At 41.7% G+C, this 22,128-nt stretch overlaps 1 protein-coding gene across 1 annotated transcript; it reads left to right on the forward strand.

Annotated features, from left to right (window-relative positions):
* The first annotated feature begins 323 nt into the window (after positions 1-323).
* EIF1B (eukaryotic translation initiation factor 1B) lies at positions 324-19,332 on the forward strand. Its single transcript, XM_081969616.1, has 4 exons — positions 324-549; positions 1,611-1,774; positions 17,759-17,860; positions 18,964-19,332. Exons 1-4 carry the CDS (start codon positions 519-521, stop codon positions 19,006-19,008), a joined length of 342 nt encoding a protein of 113 aa, XP_081825742.1. The 5' UTR covers positions 324-518; the 3' UTR covers positions 19,009-19,332.
* The last annotated feature ends 2,796 nt before the right edge of the window (positions 19,333-22,128 follow it).

Below are 22,128 nucleotides of genomic sequence, written 5' to 3' on the forward strand. Positions count from 1 at the left end.
ATTTTTAGATATGAAAAAACTAATTTTGCTTTAGCCATGACTGAATAAACCACATTTTAATTCAACATGCAAAACTACAAATAATATTCAAAGTGATGCTAAACCTAAATCAAACAAGCATAATATAGTTTCCGAGTAATAGGTGATTGTGCTTCGAAAATCTATTCTATCACGCTTCCGGAAGTTGTAGTTCTTTGTTCCAAAGTTGACTTTGAGTTTCTTTACCGGGACACCATTTCCCAAGATTCCAGGGGAAGCCTATTATCATAACGTGCCCTACTTAGGGAAAACAAGAGTTGAAATACGCATCGGCCATTTTGTGAGCGAGCGTGGCTGTTGCTGTTGCAGACGCCGTCGCCGCCGCATTCCCCCCCCCCCCCCACCGGGTCTTCTCTGCCCTCCAGGTTTCGCTGTTTTGCATTTTTCCTTACTTTCCCCCCACTGCTGAACTTGAGAAAATCCCGGGCAAACACAGCCGCGGCCTTTTCCCCACGAGCAGCGCCCAGCCACAGAAGCGCATGTCCGCTATCCAGAACCTCCAATCCTTCGGTAAGAAACGGGGCTCCCTTTGTCCCTTGGCTCAGTGACAGAAGCCGTATCGGGACCAGCTGTGGTTTTTCTTCGCAGAAAGCCCAAACCGTGAACAATTGTTCACGGTTTGGGCTTTCCTCCTCTTCCTTTCTTCCTCCCCCTTTCCTATTTTCCAGCCCTTTCTCGCTTCCTGTCTGCTGTCACAGTGGACTGCTGTTAGATTGGCGTCCCTCGTAGCATAATTAGGACCTCCTTTTCCCTGGTAGTGATCCTTATAGTGATGTATCCCAGAATTTTGTTTGCCATTACAGCTGCCTGTTTGCTCATTTCGCATAATCTGCTCTGAATATATCTAAATCCTTTTCTTCTGTTATTCTGTTTAGCACAATATCCCCAATACCAGACTCTGCCAGAAGATTCTTTTTCTCCAAGTGAATCATGCTCTTATATTGAGAAACATTGAATTGTAGTTCCCACATTTTTACCTATTTCCCAGCAATGCCAAATCTTACAAATACATCTTACAAATACCCCCCAGGAACATCACTCTTATTACACACATTTGTGTCATCAGCAAAAAAGACAACTCTTACCTAACAATCCTTCTGCTTTATCACTTACAAACACATTGAACAAACCAAGACCTAGGACTGAGCCTTGTACAATCAAATCAAAGTAGAGAAATGACTTCCAAGCAGCCAATTAATTGCCACATCCCAGGAAATTTCCAATATCCAACTTCTGATTTCAAATATTACACAGATTATAAATACTGCAAAGCAATTTTCACTTCTGAACTATTCTTGTATTTAAGAAGCATCACTGGGATATGAGCAGAACTTTTGCAAAAAAAAAATTAATACCTTGAAATTAAATCATGGAGTACCAACTATATATACAACAAATCTGGACTTCTTCTCTTCTAAAGAATTTAACCTCCATCAAAATTCATGTTGAGGCACAATTAGATATCCATTTAAATAGAAAATGGTATAGAGAATTTTAGGATACCGACAATATATTTAGAAAATATAATCAATGAAAAATTCATTTTCATTACATGAATTTCCCCTTTTCAGACCCCTTTGCTGATGCAACTAAGGGTGACGACTTACTCCCAGCAGGGACTGAAGACTATATCCATATAAGGATTCAGCAACGGAACGGCAGAAAAACATTAACAACTGTTCAGGGAATTGCTGATGACTATGACAAAAAGAAACTTGTGAAAGCTTTCAAAAAGGTAAACTTGGTGTTTCTTGGCTTTGAAATGTCCAAACTGAATACACATACATTTATAAGTGTTTGTCTGACAGGGAGCCATTGAAAGAGGCCTTTCTTCCCCTTATTCCCATGCCCATCATCCCTGCCCACTCCCTTCCCCCTCCCATGCGCTCCTCTTTTCCGCCTTGTCTACCATCCTGGCACTTTGCCCCAAATCCATTAGGCGCTTCCCTATTGATCTACTAAAAAGCGAATGTCATGGCTGGCTTTCCAGAGGAAGCTGTGAAGGAACTGATACAAAAACAATTGCTGCTCCAAGACGCCACACTCATTCTCCTTAAAGGGCCAGGCGTTCCAGAGTTATGCTGGAACACAGACACACACACCAGGGGTGTCGTCCCCTCCCTTCATCTCCAGTATTTGTTTCCAGAGGGTAAGTCATCTGTGCACCAAGTTTCATTGAATTTTCTCGAGGTGGTCGAGTTATGCTGGAACTTACATACATACATACATACATACATACATACATACATACATACATACATACAATTTTATATCTATCTATCTATCTATCTATCTATCTATCTATCTATCTAATATTATAACTATATATTAATTATTATAATAATTAAATAATACATACATACTGTCAGCGTTCCAAATATCATGCAGAATTAAATCAGAATTCAAGGCAGAGCTATCCTTAAAGTTCCAATTTAATAAGACAGACATGTTGGCATTGTGCTATGGAATCCCAAATCTGATTTGCTTCCTGGGATTCCACCCAGTTGAAAGTTCATGATCTTATCCCCACACCCATAATCCATCACAAGGTCCAATCTTCTTTTTCCTCGCTGGCATCTACACCCCTCTGCTTCCGGTCAGGTATCGAGGTGCGGAGACAAAAGATGACCTTGAGCTTCTAGAAAAGAATGACAACAATACATTCCACAATTCTACTCCTTTCTATTCTCCCCTCCCAACTACTACACTAATGAAACAGCATAGGAAAATATTAGAAAGTGTGGCAGGCCAAAGATCCTAAAAGGAACATAACTACAGGCCTGACAGACAGCCTCTCCTCAGAAGAAAAACGTTTCCTGTAAAGAGAATAACATAAAAGTTAACATAACACAATTAACCACCTCTTCTCCCTCCAGGGGGACCCTTTAACTTATCAGGAAACTTATCATAGAATTGCTTTCTAACTTCTCCACTTTTAGGTTCTCACTGTTCACCCAAGTAGCTTCAGACAAAGGGTAACCCTTCCAGTGCACTAAGTACTGTAAGCGACCCCTATTCAGCCTGGAGTGTACGATTTTTTCCACCTCAGATTGTGTTTCTCCTTCTATCACTACAGGAGGAGAGGAAGCTTGGGTGGATGCTCTTATGTTAGACCCAATTACTGGTTTCAACAAGCTACAATGAAATTCTGGGTCAATTTTCCCTAGAATTTCTGGGTAGACTGAGTCGAACTGTAACTGGGTTAACTATCTTCACTATTGGGAATGGACCTAGAAATTTTGGACCAAATTCCTTACTAGGCATTCTTAATCTCATGTATTTGGTAGATGCAAGAACTTTGTCCCCTACCAGAAGGGGGTTAGGAGCGAGCGACGTTTCTCAGCTTGCTTCTTGTAGGCATCTGCTGTATCTGCTAGAGCCTTCTTTGTATTCTCCCATCCTTTCTTTAGCGTATCCATCCATTCATTCAAAGACATGGAGGAAGGAGGCTCTCTAGGCAACTCAGGCATGGCAACAATTTCCATGCCATTGGTAATCTGGAACCCTGTTAATCCTGTGCTGCTGTGGACCGCATTGTTGTACGCCACCTTGGCGAAGGTTAGCAAGTCCGACCAGTTGTCTTGCTGATAGTCCACAAAACACCGGATGTATTGTTCCACCACCGCATTGGTTCTCTCTGCTGCGCAGTTCATGCTGGGATGAACCTCTGAGCTCAGTTCTTGTGTGGACTCAATGGATCTCAGGTCCTCTCTCCAGAACCTGGCTGTGAACTGGACTCTGTGGTCTGAAATGATCCTCTTGGGTACTCCGTGCAGGCGATAAATGTGTTTCACAAACATTTTCGCTAATTTGTTTGCGGATGGCAATCCTGAGCAAGCAATAAAGTGTGCCTGCTTAGAAACCAAATCAATAACTGTCCAGATTACTCTATTCCCACTGCTGTCTGGGAGTTCCACGATGAAGTCCATTGTGACCTCTTCCCATGGCCAGTTAGGGCTCTCTGCTGCAGGTGTTGCAGGTTCTGGGCTCTTTGATTCAATCATCCATGGCTGGCCCTTTTCCTCCTCCGAGGCCTCCCCGTTGGTAGGATTTTCGTCACCTTAAGTTGGGGATCCTCTTCCAGAGGTCGTTTGGGCTTTTCCCTCTCCGAGGCCTCCCTCTTGGTAAGACTCTTTGTCACCTTAAGTTGGGGATCCTCTTCCAGAGATTGTTTGCCCTTTTCCTCCTCCGAGGCCTCCCCCTTGGTAGGACTCTTCGTCACCTTAAGTTGGGGATCCTCTTCCAGAGGATGTTGGCCCAGATGACCCTTCTCTGGTGGCATTTGGGGCCCTCTCTTTACCGCCGTGGCGATTGGTACACTGGCTTGTTCTTCGGCATTTCCCTCCTCCGAGGCCTCCCCCTTGGTAGGACTCTTTGTCACCTTAAGTTGGGGATCCTCTTCCAGAGGTTGTTTACACTTTTCCTCCTCCGAGGCCTCCCCCTTGGTAGGACTCTTCATCACGGAAAGTTGGGGATCGTCTTCCAGAGGGTGTTGGCCCAGATGACTCTTCCGTGGTGGCATCTGGGGCCTTCTCTTTACCGCTGTGGCGGTTTGTGCACATGTTTGTGGCATTGGGGCTGGAGCCAAGCACTCTGACGCTCTGTGGCCAAGTTGACAGCAACGGTGGCATTTTATTGGCCCCCACGAGGAAAGGAACCTAGTTACATCTCTAAACTTCGGTACTGCCTCATCACATTGGACTGCAATCCGTCTTGCAGCTTCCCCCTTGGTAAACCCTTCTTCCATTGTGGAGATTGCTTCTCTGTAGGAAGGTGGGGTAAGAACCTATTGGGGCATTGCAGGTGCACATTGTCCTGCCATCCATTCTGCAGGCCTCCCTTTGGTAAACCCTTCTTCCATTGTGGAGATTGCTTCTCTGTAGGAAGGTGGGGTAAGAACCTGTTGGGGCATTGCAGGGGAGAGTGGAACTGGTGGGGAGGTCAATCCCTCGGTTGGCCACTGGCCAGTTTTCTGCCATGGTGTCATCTGCTGAGGGAGGGCAGGTGCCCACTGGCATCTCTCCCATCCATGACCTGGGGTTAAGACCCAACCGGGGTTGCCTGATTCACAGGTTTCAGTTCAATCAACGATGGCTGGCTAGGGGGGGGTTATGTGCCAAGGACCCTTCTGCTGGCTTGGAGCATTTTCCCATGTTGATGGCACAGGAGGTACCTAGTGGCATCTCATCCATCCATACTCTGGGAAGAAAACCCAATCTGGTGGTGCTTCATTCACAAACTGCAGCCCAATTTGTGGTTGCTGGCAAGTGAAAGATGCTGGCCAAATCCCTTCTTGCTAGCTGATTTGAAATTCCCATTTTGATAGGGAATCTGTCTTCAACTCAGTTGCAGGATAATAAGTAATTTTATTTATCGCTGTCTGGAAGGAGTCAAAATCTCCAGTCCAGGTTTTTTTCCAAGCCTTGCTTCCAAGCTGGGGGGAAGGAGGGGGAGCATGCACTCACGTTTAGTTGTCCGAAATGGTCCGTGAAGCCCATCAGAGATGACTGTGTGGGGATGGCTGGGATCTCCATTCATCAGATCTTCTGGCCATCCTCTAGTCGGGTGTAGAAAAAGTCTTTCCAGCCCCCTCCGTTTCATCCTCCTCAGGCTATGCCTCTTGCCAGATGCAATAAATCTTGAAGCAGAAATTCCTTTGCCTTTGAAGATTTGCAGAGAAGCGTCTCATCTTAGCTTCTTATCTCCAAAAGCTTACTCATAATTGTTTGCTGATATTTTATGCTGTCCCGGTCAGCGTTGGGAATTCAGCACCCCTTTCCAGCCCCCAGCCCCCCATGCAAGGGGGGTTGCTGGCTCTTTTATTTTAAAGGGAGATTTGGGATAATGTCAGCGTTCCAAATATCATGCAGAATTAAATCAGAATTCAAGGCAGAGCTATCCTTAAAGTTCCAATTTAATAAGACAGACATGTTGGCATTGTGCTATGGAATCCCAAATCTGATTTGCTTCCTGGGATTCCACCCAGTTGAAAGTTCATGATCTTATCCCCACACCCATAATCCATCACATGGTCCAATCTTCTTTTTCCTCGCTGGCATCTACACCCCTCTGCTTCCGGTCAGGTGTCGAGGTGCGGAGACAAAAGATGACCTTGAGCTTCTAGAAAAGAATGACAACAATACATTCCACAATTGGACTTCCAGTTCCGGCTGCTGACCCGACGGGCAGGCTCTGCTCGCCCCGCGCTCTTCTGGTGGGCCCCCCACCACTTGGGGGGCACAGGACGCCCCGTAGAGGCTCCTGCCGAAGGGGCGGCGTAGCGGGGGATCCCCTGAGTCAGCGGCAGCCGGGGGGTCCCCGCATCGCCCTAGGCACCGGGAGGCATGATGGGGAGGCGCTGCGGCGTCTTCAGGAGAAGGCAGCTGGAAGAACGCGCGATTTGAAGGACGCGGTTGCTGTGTGGTGAGGCGGAAACTTCCCCCTCCCCGTTCCCTTGCTTGTTCGTAAGAAAAGGAAAGAAAAAATTGTCAGCTGTTTTTAAAGTCGTTTTCAACTTCGCTGGAGAGGCGTGACTGGAGGGAGGGGGATTCCCCCCCCTCAGACAGGCGGCTTTAAAACCTTTTGCTCTCGGCCCCAGTGGAGGAGGAAGGGAGAGAGCCAACTAATGATTTCACGCCCATAACAAAGGCGGATTTTGGATTTTAACTTCATAAATGAGGTGATGGTCTGAAAACTTTGGAAGCTTTGGAAACTTTTTATTATGCCTCTAAACCCCGAAGCTGGCAGGGCAAGATGGAACACTTCCGTTGTCTTTATAAACATTGAAAATTGACTCCACCTATAGAAGTTCAGACTTCCTGTCTTTGTTACACTCAGACAAATCTCCTGTTGAATTGCATCTCCCTGGAACAAAGGACTTTTTTTTTACTCTACTGCCAGAAGTAATTAGAATATTTCCTCTCTGCTTGGACTCCTAGCCTTCTGAACTCTCTCGGCGGTTTCCCTCCTTAATTTTCTCTCTGTATTGACTTTGAACTTTTATTGCTCAATACAATGCCACCTAAAAGACCACCCCCGGGGAAGCCGGGCTTTGCTGTCTCCGCCCCCACATCTACAGTCTCAAGTCCGAGCGGTCAACAAACGTTATCATCATTCATCCAGCCCAAACCTGCTGAGACGGACTTTCAACAGATGTTCCAACAAATTTTAAAGGGACAGGAGGACATAAAAAGTGAACTAAAGGAAATGAGAGAGCAGCTGAAAGCGAATCAAGACCAGATCAGTAAAAATACACAGAGACTGGATCTTTTGGAGGGAGGGACGGCTGAGATGAGGGGGGAAGTGCGAGGGGTGCAGAAGGGGAACCAGGAGATTGAAATCCACCAAATGAAAACAGAATTTGAAAGAATGTCCTTTTTTCTCAGGTTCCAAAATATAGTGGAGGCAGATGATGAAGATTTAAGGGACATCATGACAAACATCTTGGCTGATTATATACAGAAAGAAAAACAACAGATGGGGTGGGAACTGGATCTGGTTTATGGAGTAAACTCAGCATATGCTAGAACACACAATGTTCCCAGGGAGGTACATGTTAAATATCTCAGAAAGACCACAAGAGATGAGATTCTGAGTGCACAAAGAGGGCAAGTGTTGAAATATCAAGATAGAGAAATAACCATTCTGAAGCAGATCCCTAAGAAAGTCAGAGAGAAAAGAAAAAACTATTCGCAATTAGCGAAGAAACTTTACCAGAAAGGGGTGTGGTTTAGATGGTTGATGCCTGAAGGTATGATAATTTTCTGGGAGGATACTAGAGTTAGAATCACCACAACCATAGAGGCACAGGCCTTTATGGAAAAAAATAAAGCACTCCTAGATATACCTGATGATCTTACACCCGACATACAGGACACGAGAGGGGCCGGAGCTCTGCCGCCGGGGGGACAGGGGGCAATACCAAAAAAACTCAGATCACAAAAATGAATAAGGAAATCGGCTTTATATAAATTGATTGAAATTTTTATATGAATTTATATGCTGACAAACTATCACTATGTAATATTGAATTACTTGTTTAAATGAATACTATGAGTACGGGGGGTGGGGATACCCTTCACACATTGTAACCGTCAAAATTATGTAACTTACTCCAATACCCTTTTCCTTATTATTTTTTAAAAAAACCAATAAAACTTTGTTTTTAAAAAAATACATTCCACAATTGTACTCCTTTCTATTCCCCCCTCCCAACTACTACACTAATGAAACAGCATAGGAAAATATTAGAAAGTGTGGCAGACCAAAGATCCTAAAAGGAACATAACTACAGGCCTGACACATACAATATAAAATTCTTAAAGATTCTTAAAGTGCTATGATAGTTCTGAAATTGTGTTATGCCAGTATAATTTTTGTTAATTTCAGCTAGTAAAAACATGCTAATTTTTTAAAGAAACAATTTGCTTCCTTGTTGATTTTTGAAAACTCTCTTGAGCAAATTTGGAAATGATTAAGATCTCTAACTCTTATGCTTAGAGATATTGCAAAAGATAATGGTGCTTCTACTCAAGTCACTCCACAAGAGTAGCAGGCAAGCTTTGCTACTGTAAGCTGAGACAATAATCTCGTGCAGAACTCCTTAAATCAGGAGATAAATGTTTTGGTTATTATTGATTACATTATTATTGATACAATTGTATCACAGCGCCAGTTGTTTTGCCGGATTTGGCATTGATTACTAGTCGGGCCCCACCCAGGGCCTAGGACGTCGTAACGTATTTTCGTTATATACGTGCGGATCCAAGCAGTGCAGCTTTTTGCATTTGACTGATGGTGATTTTGTCAAGTTTTAACTGTTTTAAATGTAATTTCAGTGCTTTTGGAATAGCACCCAGTGTGCCGATTACCACTGGAATTACCACTGCTAGTTTGTGCCATAATAGTTGAATTTCAATTTTTAGGTCCTGGTATTTCGCGATTTTTTCATGTTCCTTCTCGTCGACCCTGCTATCACCTGGTATTGCGATGTCTATGATTGTAACCTTATTTTTCTCAACCAGTGTGATGTCTGGCGTGTTATGCGCCAGTATTTTGTCTGTTTGTATACGAAAATTCCATAGGATCTTGACCATCTGGTTTTCGGTGACTTTTTCAGAAAAGGCCTATGTTCCCACCAGTTTGTTGTTGTTTTAATATTATATTTTTTGCACAAATTCCAGTGGATCATTTGTGCTACTGAATTGTACCGCAATTATAATCAGTCTGCACGATTTTTTTTACAGCAGCTGAGTATGTGGTCAACAGTTTCATCAACTTCTTTGCAGAGTCTGCATTTAGCATCATCAAATGATTTTTCGATTTTGGCCTTAATGGCATTTGTTCGGATAGCTTGCTCTTGCGCAGCCAGGATTAGTGACTCTGTTTCTTTCTTTAATGTACCTGTTGTTAACCATAACCAAGTTTTTTCACCGTCCACTTTATCTTTTATTTTTTCCAGAAATTGACCATGCAATGCTTTGTTCTGCCAACTCTCCATTCTTGATTTTATCACATCTTTACTCTATTCTTGTTTCGCCTGTTGGGCATTCAGTAGATTTTTGTTCTTTACTTCGATTAATAGGTGTTCTTGACATTCTTTTAGATAATCAGCCAGTGCATGTTTTTCTTCTTCAACTATTTGCTTCACTTGTAAAAAAAAAAAATGCACCGGCATGTTTAATTAATAATAATAATAATAATAATAATAATAATAATAATAATAATAATAATAATAATAATAATAATAATAATAATAATAATAATAATAATAATAATAATAATAATAATAATAATAATAATTCGATTGTATCACAGCGGCCAGTTGATTCGCCGGATTTGGCATTGATTACTAGTCGGGCCCCACCCAGGGGCCTAGGACGTCGTAACGTATTTTCTTAATATACGTGCAGATCCAAGCAGTGCGGCCTTTTGCATTTGACTGATGGTGATTTTGTCAAGTTTTAACTGTTTTAAATGTAATCCCAGTGCTTTTGGAATAGCACCCAGTGTGCCGATTACCACTGGAATTACCACTGCTGGTTTGTGCCATAATCGTTGGATTTCAATTTTTAAGTCCTGGTATTTCGCGACTTTTTCATGTTCCTTCTCCTCAACCCTGCTATCCCTGGTATTGCGATGTCTATGATTGTAACCTTCTTTTTCTCAACCAGTGTGATGTCTGGTGTGTTATGCGCTAGTATTTTGTCTGTTTGTATACGAAAATCCCACAGGATCTTGACCATCTGATTTTCGGTGACTTTTTCAGGCTTATGTTCCCACCAGTTTGTTGTTGTTTTAATATTATAATTTTTGCACAAATTCCAGTGGATCATTTGTGCTACTGAATTGTGCCGCATTTTATAGTCAGTCTGCGCGATTTTTTTTCAGCAGCTGAGTATGTGGTCAACAGTTTCATCAACTTCTTTGCAGAGTCTGCATTTGGCATCATCAGAGGATTTTTCGATTTTGACCTTAATGGCATTTGTGCGGATAGCTTGTTCTTGCGCAGCCAGGATTAGTGACTCTGTTTCTTTCTTTAATGTACCTGTTGTTAACCATAACCAAGTTTTTTTACTGTCCACTTTATCTTTTATTTTTTCCAGAAATTGGCCATGTAATGCTTTGTTCTGCCAACTCTCCATTCTTGATTTTATCACATCTTTTCTGTATTCTTGTTTCGTCTGTTGGGCCTTCAATAGATTTTTGTTCTTTACTTCGATTAATAGATGTTCTTGACTTTCTTTTAAATAATCTGCCAGTGCATGTTTTTCTTCTTCAACTATTTGCTTCACTTGTAATAATCCTCTGCCACCTGATTTTCGGGGCAGGTGTAGTCTATCAGTGTCACTGCGTGGATGTAAACTGTAGTGCATTGTCATTAGTTTCTATTTCTGACTTTCCATAGAGTTTCAAATCATCCATATATAATAAATGTGATTTTTTTTCAGCTTTTTTGGCTGTTTGGTAGCCTAATTTCATTTTTTTTAAGATTACTGATAGTGGGATCATCGCGATGATGAAGAGAAGAGGTGAAAGTGAATCACCCTGGAAAATTCCTCGCTTGATATTAACCATTCCGTAGTTCTCATTCCCTACTGCCAACTCAGTTCTCCATTGTTTCATCGCCTTTTCAGTGAAAGATGTAATATTTTTACTAATGCCAGTTGTTTCAAAGCATTTTATGATCCAACTATGTGGCAATGAGTCGAATGCTTTTTTATAATCAATCCAGATCATATTCAAGTTCGTTTTTCTTTTCTTACAATTTTCTAATATCATTTTATCAATTAGGAGTTGATCTTTTGTGCCCCTACTCCTTCTTTTGTTGCCTTTTTGCTCTACTGGCAAGATGTTGTTTGTTTCCAAATAATCCATAATGTTATCTGCAATAATGCCTGTGAGTAATTTAAAGGTTGTTGGCAAGCATGTTATTGGTCTGTAGTTTTCAGGGATTGTTCCTTTAGTTGCATCTTTCTGAATCAAGTATGTTTTTCCAGTTGTCAACCATTCATCAATTTGACCATTTTGTAAAATTTCATTCAGTTGCCTGGCCAACATTGCATGTAAACTGGTCAGATATTTGAGCCAGAAACCATGTAATTGGTCATTTCCAGGTGATGTCCAATTCTTTACTTTTTTTACTCGATTTTTGACCATCTCAGTTGTTATTTCTAATACTTGCATTTGTTTATTACCAATGCTTTCCTCAAAGTCATGTATCCACTTTGCTTCCTTATTGTAGTCCTTTGCATTTTCCCACAATTCTTTCCAGAATTCAGCTGTGGCCTGCTTTTCTGGTTTTTCACTTTTGGTGTCACCATTCACATTAAGACTTTGATAAAAACGCCGTTGGTCTGATCAAAATTGCTGATTTTGTTTATACTGGATGATTCGTGCCTCATATCTTTCAATTTTCCTAGCTGTTGCTGTTATCTGCTGTTTTACAATCTCTACAGCTTCATTGATGTTTCTTGTATCCAATCTATACCTTCTGATTAGCTGATCTATAATTTTGTTGTTTTTAAGCCGTTGCTCACTCATGTTCTTCAAGTTGCTAGCATCTGCCCTTAATTTTTTGACTTTTTGTTCTAATTGGATTTTCCACTTTGGCTTTGATGCTTTTTCCATTGTGTGATTAGGTACTTTGATTTTCATGCCTAGTTCATTAGTGACTATTACAGCTGCACTGTACATTAACTGGTTTGTTTCCAAGATGGATCCCGGTTCAATTGTTGAAAGCACTGCATTAACCATTTTCATGATAGGACCCAAAATTTTCTTAGGGACAGTTTTTAATGATGGTAAACGTTGCCTTTCCTCCCTAGCCAGAAAATGCTCCATGATCTTGTCCTTCAGTTCATTTTGTTTTTGAGTTGGTTCATCAGTTGGTTCACTGGTAACTAGTTCTGGTGGTAGTGTTGTTATTTCCTCTCCGGCAGCTTCCTCTGGGAGTTCTCCTATGATTTCTTTAGTTGTGTCGTGAGTATCAGTTATTTCCTCTTGTGATGTTGTTGTTGTTTTGCAATTTGCCTGAATTTCCTCAAGTTCAACTTCGCTAAACACTTTATTCCGTATAATAAATCGCCTTTGATCTGCTAGTCGTTGTTCACTAACATTTGAATCTGGATATTGCTGTTTCCATAAATCATACATTCACTTTAAATAGCCTCTTTTTTTTTGGCTCTGAGTTGTAGTAACAGGCCATTATGGCACGATTTTCATCTGCACTATATTTCTGTCGTTTTGTTGCCTGGTCCACTTGTAGCCCACTTGTCGACGGATGCCCAGGGACCTCAACATCCGCCGCAGCCCTTGTTAACCCGCGCGACGACCGATGCGGTCTAGAATTTTTATTCGTTTCTTTCACCATGTTGTATGGGTTGGCGAGTTTTTTTTTATGGGGCCAGGTTGCCAACCTGACCCCAACCCTCCTCCTTTCTCATCCGGGCTTGGGACCGGCAACGGCGGAGTTGTTGTTGTTGTTGTTGTTGTTGTTGTTGTTATTATTATTATTATTATTATTATTATTATGTTAATCTTTGGTGAGATTTACAGCCTTTGGGGCTCGTTGGTAGCCTAACAGCTCGAGTCCTAACCAAGGACCTAGCAACTGTTAAGGTAATGTTGGAGGATATAAGTTGTTCCAAGTAGGGTGGTTTTTTGTAGAGTCAGAATGTTCAAGTCAGGTAAATTTAGAATGTTTAAATAGCGAGGTAGCCCTTTAGGTATTGCTGCAAGGGCTCCAATTACTATTGGGAGAACACACAATTTCTTTTTCCACAGTCGCTCAACTTCAATTTGCAAGTCTCGGTATTTTGTGATTTTTTCTTGCTGTTGATTTTCAATTCGTGCATCACCAGGTATTGCAATTTCAATGAACCATACTTTCTTCTTTTCAATTATTGTTATGTCAGGTGTGTTGTAGACCAAGTGCCTGTCAGTCTGGATTCTGAAGTCCCACAAGATTTTGCCTTTCTCATTCTCTAAAACCTTCTCAACCTGATGGTCCCAGTGGTTTTTGCTGTACTCAAATCCAAACTTTTGGCACAATTTCCAGTGAATAATCTTAGCAAGGCGGTCATGGCGTTGTAGGTAGTCAGTTTGTGAAATTTTGCTGCACTCGCTGATCAAGTGGTCGACTGTCTCATCTTTCTCATTACAGAGGCGACATTGATGGAACCTGATAGGTTCCAGACGGAGCTTGGGCCACCTCCTGTAACCTTGACCCGCCCCCGGGTAGAGGACCTGGTGGTCGCGTGGAATAATGCGACTACCGGGGCCTTGAACCGGGTGGCGCCTTTGCGGCCTCTCCGGCGGCAACAATCCACCCTGGCCCCTTGGTTTACCGAGGAACTAAGGGTGATGAAATGCCGCAAGAGACGTCTAGAGAGTCGTTGGAGATCCTCTCGCTCCGAATTTGATCGAACACAGGCACGAGCCCATTTAAGGACGTACCTTGTGGCATTGAGAGTGGCCAGACGCCAATATTGTGCCACTCTCATTGCATCCGCGGAGAACCGCCCTGCCGCCCTGTTTCGGGTGTCCCGCTCCCTCTTGTTTCAGAGGCCGCGGGAGGCCCCTCTACAGGGCAGGACAGAGGAATTTGGTAAATATCTGCAGGATAAAATCGCTCAAATCCGGAGGGATTGGGTCCCTGTCAGTGGTCCAATGGAGACGTCCATGGCGAGTCTTGAGGAATCGATCTGGGAGGAGTTTGACTTGGTTGCCATCGAGGATTTGGACAGAATGCGTGGACGACTGCGACCCACCACATGTTTATTGGACCCGTGCCCCTCCTGGCTTGTACTGGCATCCTGGGAGGTTACACGAGACTGGCTCCTGGGCCTAGTGAATGCTTCGTTGAGCGAGGGGTCTCTCCCGGCCGCCTTGAAAGAGGCGGTGGTGAGACCCTTGCTCAAGAAGCCTTCCCTGGACCCTTTGGAGCTGGCCAATTATCGTCCTGTCTCCAACCTTCCCTTTTTGGCGAAGGTTGTAGAGAGTGTGGTGGCCTACCAGTTTCCACGTCATCTGGAGGAAAATGATTATCTAGACCCGCGCCAGTCCGGCTTCCGCCCCGGTCACAGCACGGAGACGGCCTTGGTCGCGTTGGTGGATGATCTCTGGAGGGCCAGAGATAGAGGTTGTTCCTCTATCCTGGTCCTATTAGACCTCTCGGCGGCTTTTGATACCATCGACCATGGTATCCTGCTGCACCGGCTGGAGGGGTTGGGGGTCCGGGGCACCGTTTTGCGGTGGTTCGGCTCCTACCTTTCTGGCCGGACGCAGCGTGTGTTGGCAGGAGAAGAGAGGTCGACCCTACGCCCCCTTACTTGTGGGGTGCCACAGGGGTCGGTCCTCTCGCCACTCCTGTTCAACACATATATGAAGCCGCTGGGTGAGATCATCCGTGGTTTCGGGGTGGGATACCACCTGTACGCTGATGATACTCAGCTGTACTTTTCCACCCCGAACCACCCCAACGAGGCCATCGAAGTGATGTCCCCGTGTGTGGAAGCCGTACGGATCTGGATGGATGACAACCGACTCAAGCTCAACCCCTCCAAGACGGAGTGGCTGTGGGTACCAGCTCCCCGGTTCAGCCAATTAACTCCATCATTGGCCATTGGGGGCATTCAACTTGCCCCCGTGGAGCGGGCGCGCAATTTGGGCGTCCTCCTGGATGCCCGGCTGTCCATGGATGACCATGTGACAGCCGTGGCAAGGGGGGCGTTCCACCAGGTTCGCCTGGTGCGCCAATTGCGCCCCCTACTGGACCGGGACGCCTTACGCACAGTCACTCATGCGCTGGTGATGTCTCGCTTGGACTACTGTAACGCTCTCTACATGGGGCTTCCCTTGAAATGCACCCGGAGGCTACAGTTGGTCCAGAACGCAGCCGCGCGGGTAATTATGGGGAGTACTAGGTACTCCCATGTGACACCGTTCCTGCGCGAGCTGCACTGGCTTCCTGTGGTCTATCGGGTGCGTTTCAAGGTTTTGATAACAATCTTTAAAGCGCTCCATGGCTCATGACCTAGTTACTTGCGGGATCATATTCTGCCCCATACATCCCTGCAACCAATCCGCTTGCACAGAGAGGGCCTCCTCCAGGTGCCGTCCACTAGACAGTGTCAGGGGGCAGCGCCTAGGAGTAGAGCCTTCTCTGTGGCGGGCCCAGCCCTGTGGAATGACCTACCTCTGGATATTAGGAATACCTCTGACCTCCGCTCCTTTCGTATTAAGCTTAAGACCCACCTATTCCAAGTAGCTGGCCTGGCTCAACTTTGATCTAACCATATCGCTCCTGACGGGTTTTTAATTGGGTATTTTAATTATATTTAATTATTTAGGGGTTTTTTAATCACTATATTCTAATTGTTTTTTATTCATCAGCCGACCTCCTCCTTGTGTATGTCTTGGTATATGTCTCTGTTATATGTTTGTTTTGTCCACATATTTATTTCATATGTTTCATTGTACGCCGCCCCGAGTCCTTCGGGAGAGGGTGCGGCTAAGAAATAAATATTTATTTATTTATTATTTATTTATTATTTGCTATTGGTGGTAACATGTTGAATTTTTTCCTTCATGCAGTTCGTGGCTATGGCTTGTTCTTGAGCTGCCAAAATAAAGCCTTCTGTTTCTTTTTTCAGTACTCCTGATCTTAACCAGTTCCAAGTTAGTTTTTGATCAGCTTTGCCTTCAATACTTTTCAAGTATTGGCCATGCATAGCTTTGCTTTTCCAATTTTCAGCTCGCTTCTCAATTACTTCTGTCTTATATTCAGCTTTTAACTTAGTTGTCTTCAAAAGGCCTCCTTTATTTACTTCCTTAATCATTGGTTCTTCTCTTTTCTGGATGTAATCATTCAAGCTGTGTCTTTCTTCTTCCACAGTCTGCTTTACTTGTAGGAGTCCTCGACCACCCTCTGCTCTTGGTAGATACAATCGGTCAACATCACTTTTAGGGTGCAAAGCATGATTCATTGTCATAAGCTTCCTTGTTTTTCTGTCCAAATTCTCCAACTCCATCTGAGTCCAGTCAATTATTCCTGCAGAGTATCGATGTTTCCTCGACTCAGTTTGGATTTTAATATCTTGCGAATTCGTCGAATGTACTTGGCTGAGGTTAATTCCGTGACTTTATTATGCATTAAGTCTGAGGCCTCTAAAATCCCCAAATACTTGTAGCCTTCTTCTGGTTTTAATGCCTTTACCATTTCTTCATTCTCAAGTTGTATTCCATCATCTTCTAGGACCTTGCCTGTCTTGGTTGCCATTGTTGCACATTTGTCAATTCCAAACTGCATACCAATGTCTTGGCTAAATTCTTTTGTGCTTTCAATTAATAAATTCAGTTCAGCTTTTGTTTTACCAAACAGCTTCAAATCATCCATATATGCCAAGTGTGAAATTTTCAATCCTTTCTTTGCAAGTTCGTATCCACAGTTCATCTTCTTCAAAATGGTTGTCAGTGGTAGCATTGAGAGTATAAAAAGTAAGGGTGAAGGAATCACCCTGGAAAATGCCTTGTTTAATTTCAACTTCACCCAGTTTTCCAGAGGTTCATTGAAGTTTCCATGAATTTTTGTATGTTGCTGTTAATGCCAAAGATTTTCAGGCATTTCTTGATCCAGCTGTGGGGAACTGAATTATTATTATTATTATTATTAGTAGTAGTAGTAGTAGTAGTAGTAGTAGTAGTAGTAGTAGTAGTAGTAGTAGATTTAAAATCTATGCTTGGTTTTATTTTCTTAAATATTTGCACTTTAATCTGGTTCAGGCCTCCCATATTCAAAGTTCTGGTAGTCACTACTCACCTGTATCCCTGTGGTCATGTGACCGTATTTTGGACACATGACAATCACTCCACATTTACATCGATTTGCAGCATGTTATGCTCTTGTCACTACAGTTTATTGCAGCATTTGTTTTTGCTGAAACCCGCAAAAAAAGTCCCCATAATAAAGAATGGGTTGAGCTAATGACTGAGGTGATTGCTTAATTAACATTTGCTTTATAGGTTCCACATTCGCTTAATAATCACTGCAAAAAAGCTCATAATATTGGGTGTAGTCAAATAATGACCTGTTTAATCATTAAAATCATAATTACAGATTCAATTATAGTTGTAAGTTAAGGATTACCTATAGTGGAAACAACATCAAGTACCTGAAAAACAATTTGTTGCCACTGAATATAGCAATGTTTTTCTGCAGAAATTTGCTTGTAATGGTACTGTGATTGAACATCCTGAATACGGGGAAGTTATCCAGTTACAGGGTGACCAGAGGAAAAACATTTGCCAGTTCCTTTTAGAGGTGAGTGATGAGATGTTACAACTCTTTCAATTCATATAGCTGACTGAAATATTAAAATGTACATAGTTCATTTAAGTTAAACAAATACTTGAAAATTGTTTTTGAGTCTGAACATGATAACAAAATAGAATTTTAGACAACTTTATTGTCTTCTCTAAATTGATAAAGAGCTTAATCATGAGGCTAAACAGAAGAGTGAATCAGAATCAGAATCTAGCTGGAAAGAACCTTGGAGGTCTTCTAGTCCAGTCCCTTACTCAAGCAGGAGATCCTATATCATTTCAGACAAGTGACTATCCAATCTCCTCTTAAAAACCTCCAGTGATGAATGTCTATGGAGATTCTCAGTCATCCAGGTCATGTTGTCCCAAATGTGAACTTTCTGGTTTGTCTTTGAAGACATTTCACTTCTCACCCAAGAAGCTTAGTCAACTCTGACTGGATGGTGAGGAATGGAAGGATTTATACTTCTTGCAGACAGCTGGTAATTTGTATTCTTTTAACGAGTCTATTATTTCCTTGACTTTTTTTCTTGTTATTAATATATTGAAACATTTATTATCTTTCACTTTTGTTGCAAGTCTGTTCATTCTGAGTCTTTGCTTTCCTGACTTTGTCTTGCAAGTTAGGGCTATCTGCTGATATTCTGCTTTAATTATGTGTCTCTTTCCATTTTTTGTACTTATCCTTTTTATCTTTCAGCTTTATGCAACCATGCTGGTTTCTACTTGGTTTTCTTGTGTTTTTTTTTTTAGTGGTACTGTGTTGGACTGGACTTTTATGATCATTTTTTTCCGTTTTTCCCATGCTTCTTGAATTGTTTTCCTCTTTAGGATTTTAGTGTAACAACTTGCCTTTAACATTTGCTTTTCTAAATGTCACATTTGATACCCTACGTTTGAGCAGTTAAGATTTTATTGTGAGAAATTTTAAGAAAGCATTTGAGGGTTCTCTAGCTTGTAAATCAAAAATTGCCATTACATGTAATTATGTACTAATCTCAGCTGTTCATCATTGTACATAATTAATATGTGGATTTATTTTATGTGACATTTCTAGTCCTAATTCCCAAGGGCTTATTGATGTTTGTATATTTTCTGCAGGTTGGCATTGTTAAGGAAGAACAACTGAAAGTTCACGGCTTCTGAAATGTGTGTACGTACCTGAAGAACTCTAATTTTGTTTTACCAAGTGGGGTGCACTGTGAAATATGATTCTTTATAGTAAATGGACTTCCCATTCAAGCTCTGATTTACTTTTGCATGATTACAGAAAAGGTATGGGTTGTAGATTAGAAACACATAAGAAAACTGCAGTAAGATGGTAACAAGAAATGCTTAAGAATTTTAATTCAACTTTTCAAAAGGAAATGTTTACTGCTGATTGTTCAGTGTATTATTTTTCATCTGATTTAAATGTATTAAAACAATGTGTGTTGCAGCTTAAATAAATTCTCTTAACCATTTTCAATATTTTAAGTTTTCAATATTACTTAGTAGTCAAATAGAAACTATTAGCTATTACTTGTATGTTGTGTGAGAATTATATTGAGTCTAATTAATACCGAAGAAATGTTGCATGGCTGGGGCTTGCTATGAATTAATAGGGTGTACAAGAAGTCAAACCATTTTGATGTGAGGCTTCACAAAATTCTAATTATAAAAAAAAAACAGTTTTGCATTGTGTGCGCGTGCATGTATATGTAAATACGTATGTATGTATGTATGTATGTATGTATGTATGTATGAGTTACATGAAGTCTTACACTTGGGATAGTTGGCATCAGATGCTTTTGCACACCTCTATTCCAGACAACTACTGCAAGCATATCATATGTCTAACAAAACTTCTCCATTATTTTTGCTACTGATAGCATATCAATAAATTTGGATTGTTAGTCTTATTTTAAAGAAATGTGATAGGACATATGATATAGAAGATACTGCTGCTTGAAGAAAAGGGCCTGAATCCTGAAAAACCAGTGGATGAATGATCTAGTTCAGAGGTGTCAAACTGGTGGCCCGCAGGCCATATGCGTCATGGGCAGGCCACACCCAGCCCAGCTCTGTGAATGAGCAAAATATCTTGTGATGTGGCAATTTTGATATCTGTGATCTAATTGAATAGATCTAATTGTCTGATGATTCCAAAGTCAAAAGGAAATCATATGTTCTAAGTTGAATTCTTGATCTGTTAGATCATATTTTGTCAATCTCCGGGGAAGCAACCTGCTGGTGGCTCTTCAGATCTTTCATCTTTCCATTTTTTTATTGGAAGACTCTGTATTTTTACAATCCTTCAGATTAAAAAAATGCTATACTGTCTCCATTCCCATTTTGAAAATATAACTGGCGCAAGAAGTTTAAATCAGTATTGGGAATTGTTAAAACTGAGGGCCAGATTTTATATGTAATGTCTATATAATTGTAATTGGTGGAAGCAGAGTTAAAGATGAGGGTGCGCCATAACTTCTATGCTGTAAGATTGGGCATTTTTTGATTTTTTAAAACAAGTTTCTAAGATCCATAGTGACATAATATGGGAGAATAATAAGGGAGAAAGCAGAGCTGCTTAACTCATTCTTTGCATCAGTCATCCCACAAAAAGAAATTATAGCCCAAAAAAGCTACTATAAAAGACGAAACAGAAATAAAAATTAAAATAAGCAAGAAAATGGTAAGAGAACACCTATCTCACCTTGATGAATATAAGTCACTGGGACCTGATAGATTAAATTCCAGAGTTCTGAAGGAGCTGGCAGATGTTACCAGAATCATTGAACCAAATCTTTCAAAAATCCTAGAGCATAGGGGAAGTATCTGAGGATTGGAAAAGGGCTGATGTGGTTCCCATCTTCAAGAAGGGGGACCAGGAAACTACAGACCAATCAGTCTTAACATCAATACCTGGGAAGGTCCTGGAAAAGATAATCAAAAAACAGATCTGCAAACAACTAGAAGCAAATAAAGTTATAACTAATAACCAGCATGGGTTTGTTAAAAACAGATCATGCCAAACCAATCTTACTTCATTATTTGATAAAGTCACTAAATTAGTAGAACAGCGAAATGCTGTGGACATAGTATATTTAGATTTCCGTAAGGATTGAAAAAGTAGATCTCAATCTACTTCTTGGTAAGCTAGAAAAATGTGGAATAGACGACATGGATTTGTAGCTGGCTGACAACGAATAGGCCTTAATGATACTACATCCACATGGAGAGAAGCAATGGGGTACCACAAGGTTCTGTTTTAGGCCCAGTACTCTTCAATATCTTTATAAATGGCTTAGATGGGGGAATTCATCAAATTGGCAGATGATATTAAACTGGCAAGAATAGCCAATACCGCAGAAGACAAACTCAGGATCCAAAAAGATGTTGACAAACTTCAACAATGGGCCCTATCGTGAGCCATGGTGGCACAGTGGTTAGAGTGCAGTACTGCAGGCTATTTCTGCTGCCTGCCAGCTGCCTGCAATTTGGCAATTCAAATCTCACATGAGTCAAGGTTGACTCAGCCTTCTATCCTTCCGAGGTAGGTAAAATGAGGACCCAAATTGTCGAGGGCAATATGCTGACTCTGTAAATCTCTTAGTGAGGAATATAAAGTGGGATATAAGTCTAAGTGCAATTGCTGTCCAACAAAATGAATTTTAATGTGTCGAAAAGCAAAGCTTTACATTTAGACAGGAAAAATCAAACGTATAAGTACAGATTAGGAGAGATCTGGCTCAAAAACAGTAACTGAGAGGGACTTTGGAATCCTAGTGGATGATCATTAGAATATGAGCCAGCAATGAGCAGCAGCAATAGCAGCCAAAAAGTTAATACAATCCTGAGTTGTATAAGCAGAGGCATAGAATGAAGATCATGTGAAGTATTAGTGCTGCTTTGCAAAATCCTAGTAAGACCACACCTGGAATACTGCAACCAATTTTGGTCACAATACTACAAAAAAGATGTTGAGACTTTTGAAAAAGTTCAGAGAAGAGCACCTAAGAAAAAGGCTTGGACACTAAACCATATGAAGAACAGCTTTAGGTTTTAGGTCTGGCTAGTCTAAAGAAAAGAAGAATTAGGGGTGACATGATAGCAGTATTCTAGTATTTGAGCGGCTGCCACAAAGAAGAGGGGGTTAAATTATTCTCCAAAGCACCAGAGGGCAGGACAAGCAATAATGATTGGAAACTAATGAAAGAGAGAAGCAAGCTTTGAATTAAGGAGAAACTTCCTAACTGAGGAATTAAGTAATGGAACAGCTTACCT

The sequence above is a fragment of the Natrix helvetica genome (genome assembly GCF_964273705.1).
Source record: "Natrix helvetica genome assembly, chromosome: Z".
Lineage (NCBI taxonomy): Eukaryota > Metazoa > Chordata > Lepidosauria > Squamata > Natricidae > Natrix > Natrix helvetica.

What these genes read in the sequence shown, in the direction of transcription:
- EIF1B (XM_081969616.1), top strand. Translation starts at nt 519, where the DNA reads ATGTCCGCTATCCAGAACCTCCAATCCTTCG. An exon ending in CCAGAACCTCCAATCCTTCG is followed by an intron (nt 550 to 1,610) that starts GTAAGAAACGGG and finishes TCCCCTTTTCAG; the next exon opens with ACCCCTTTGCTGATGCAACT. An exon ending in TTGTGAAAGCTTTCAAAAAG is followed by an intron (nt 1,775 to 17,758) that starts GTAAACTTGGTG and finishes GTTTTTCTGCAG; the next exon opens with AAATTTGCTTGTAATGGTAC.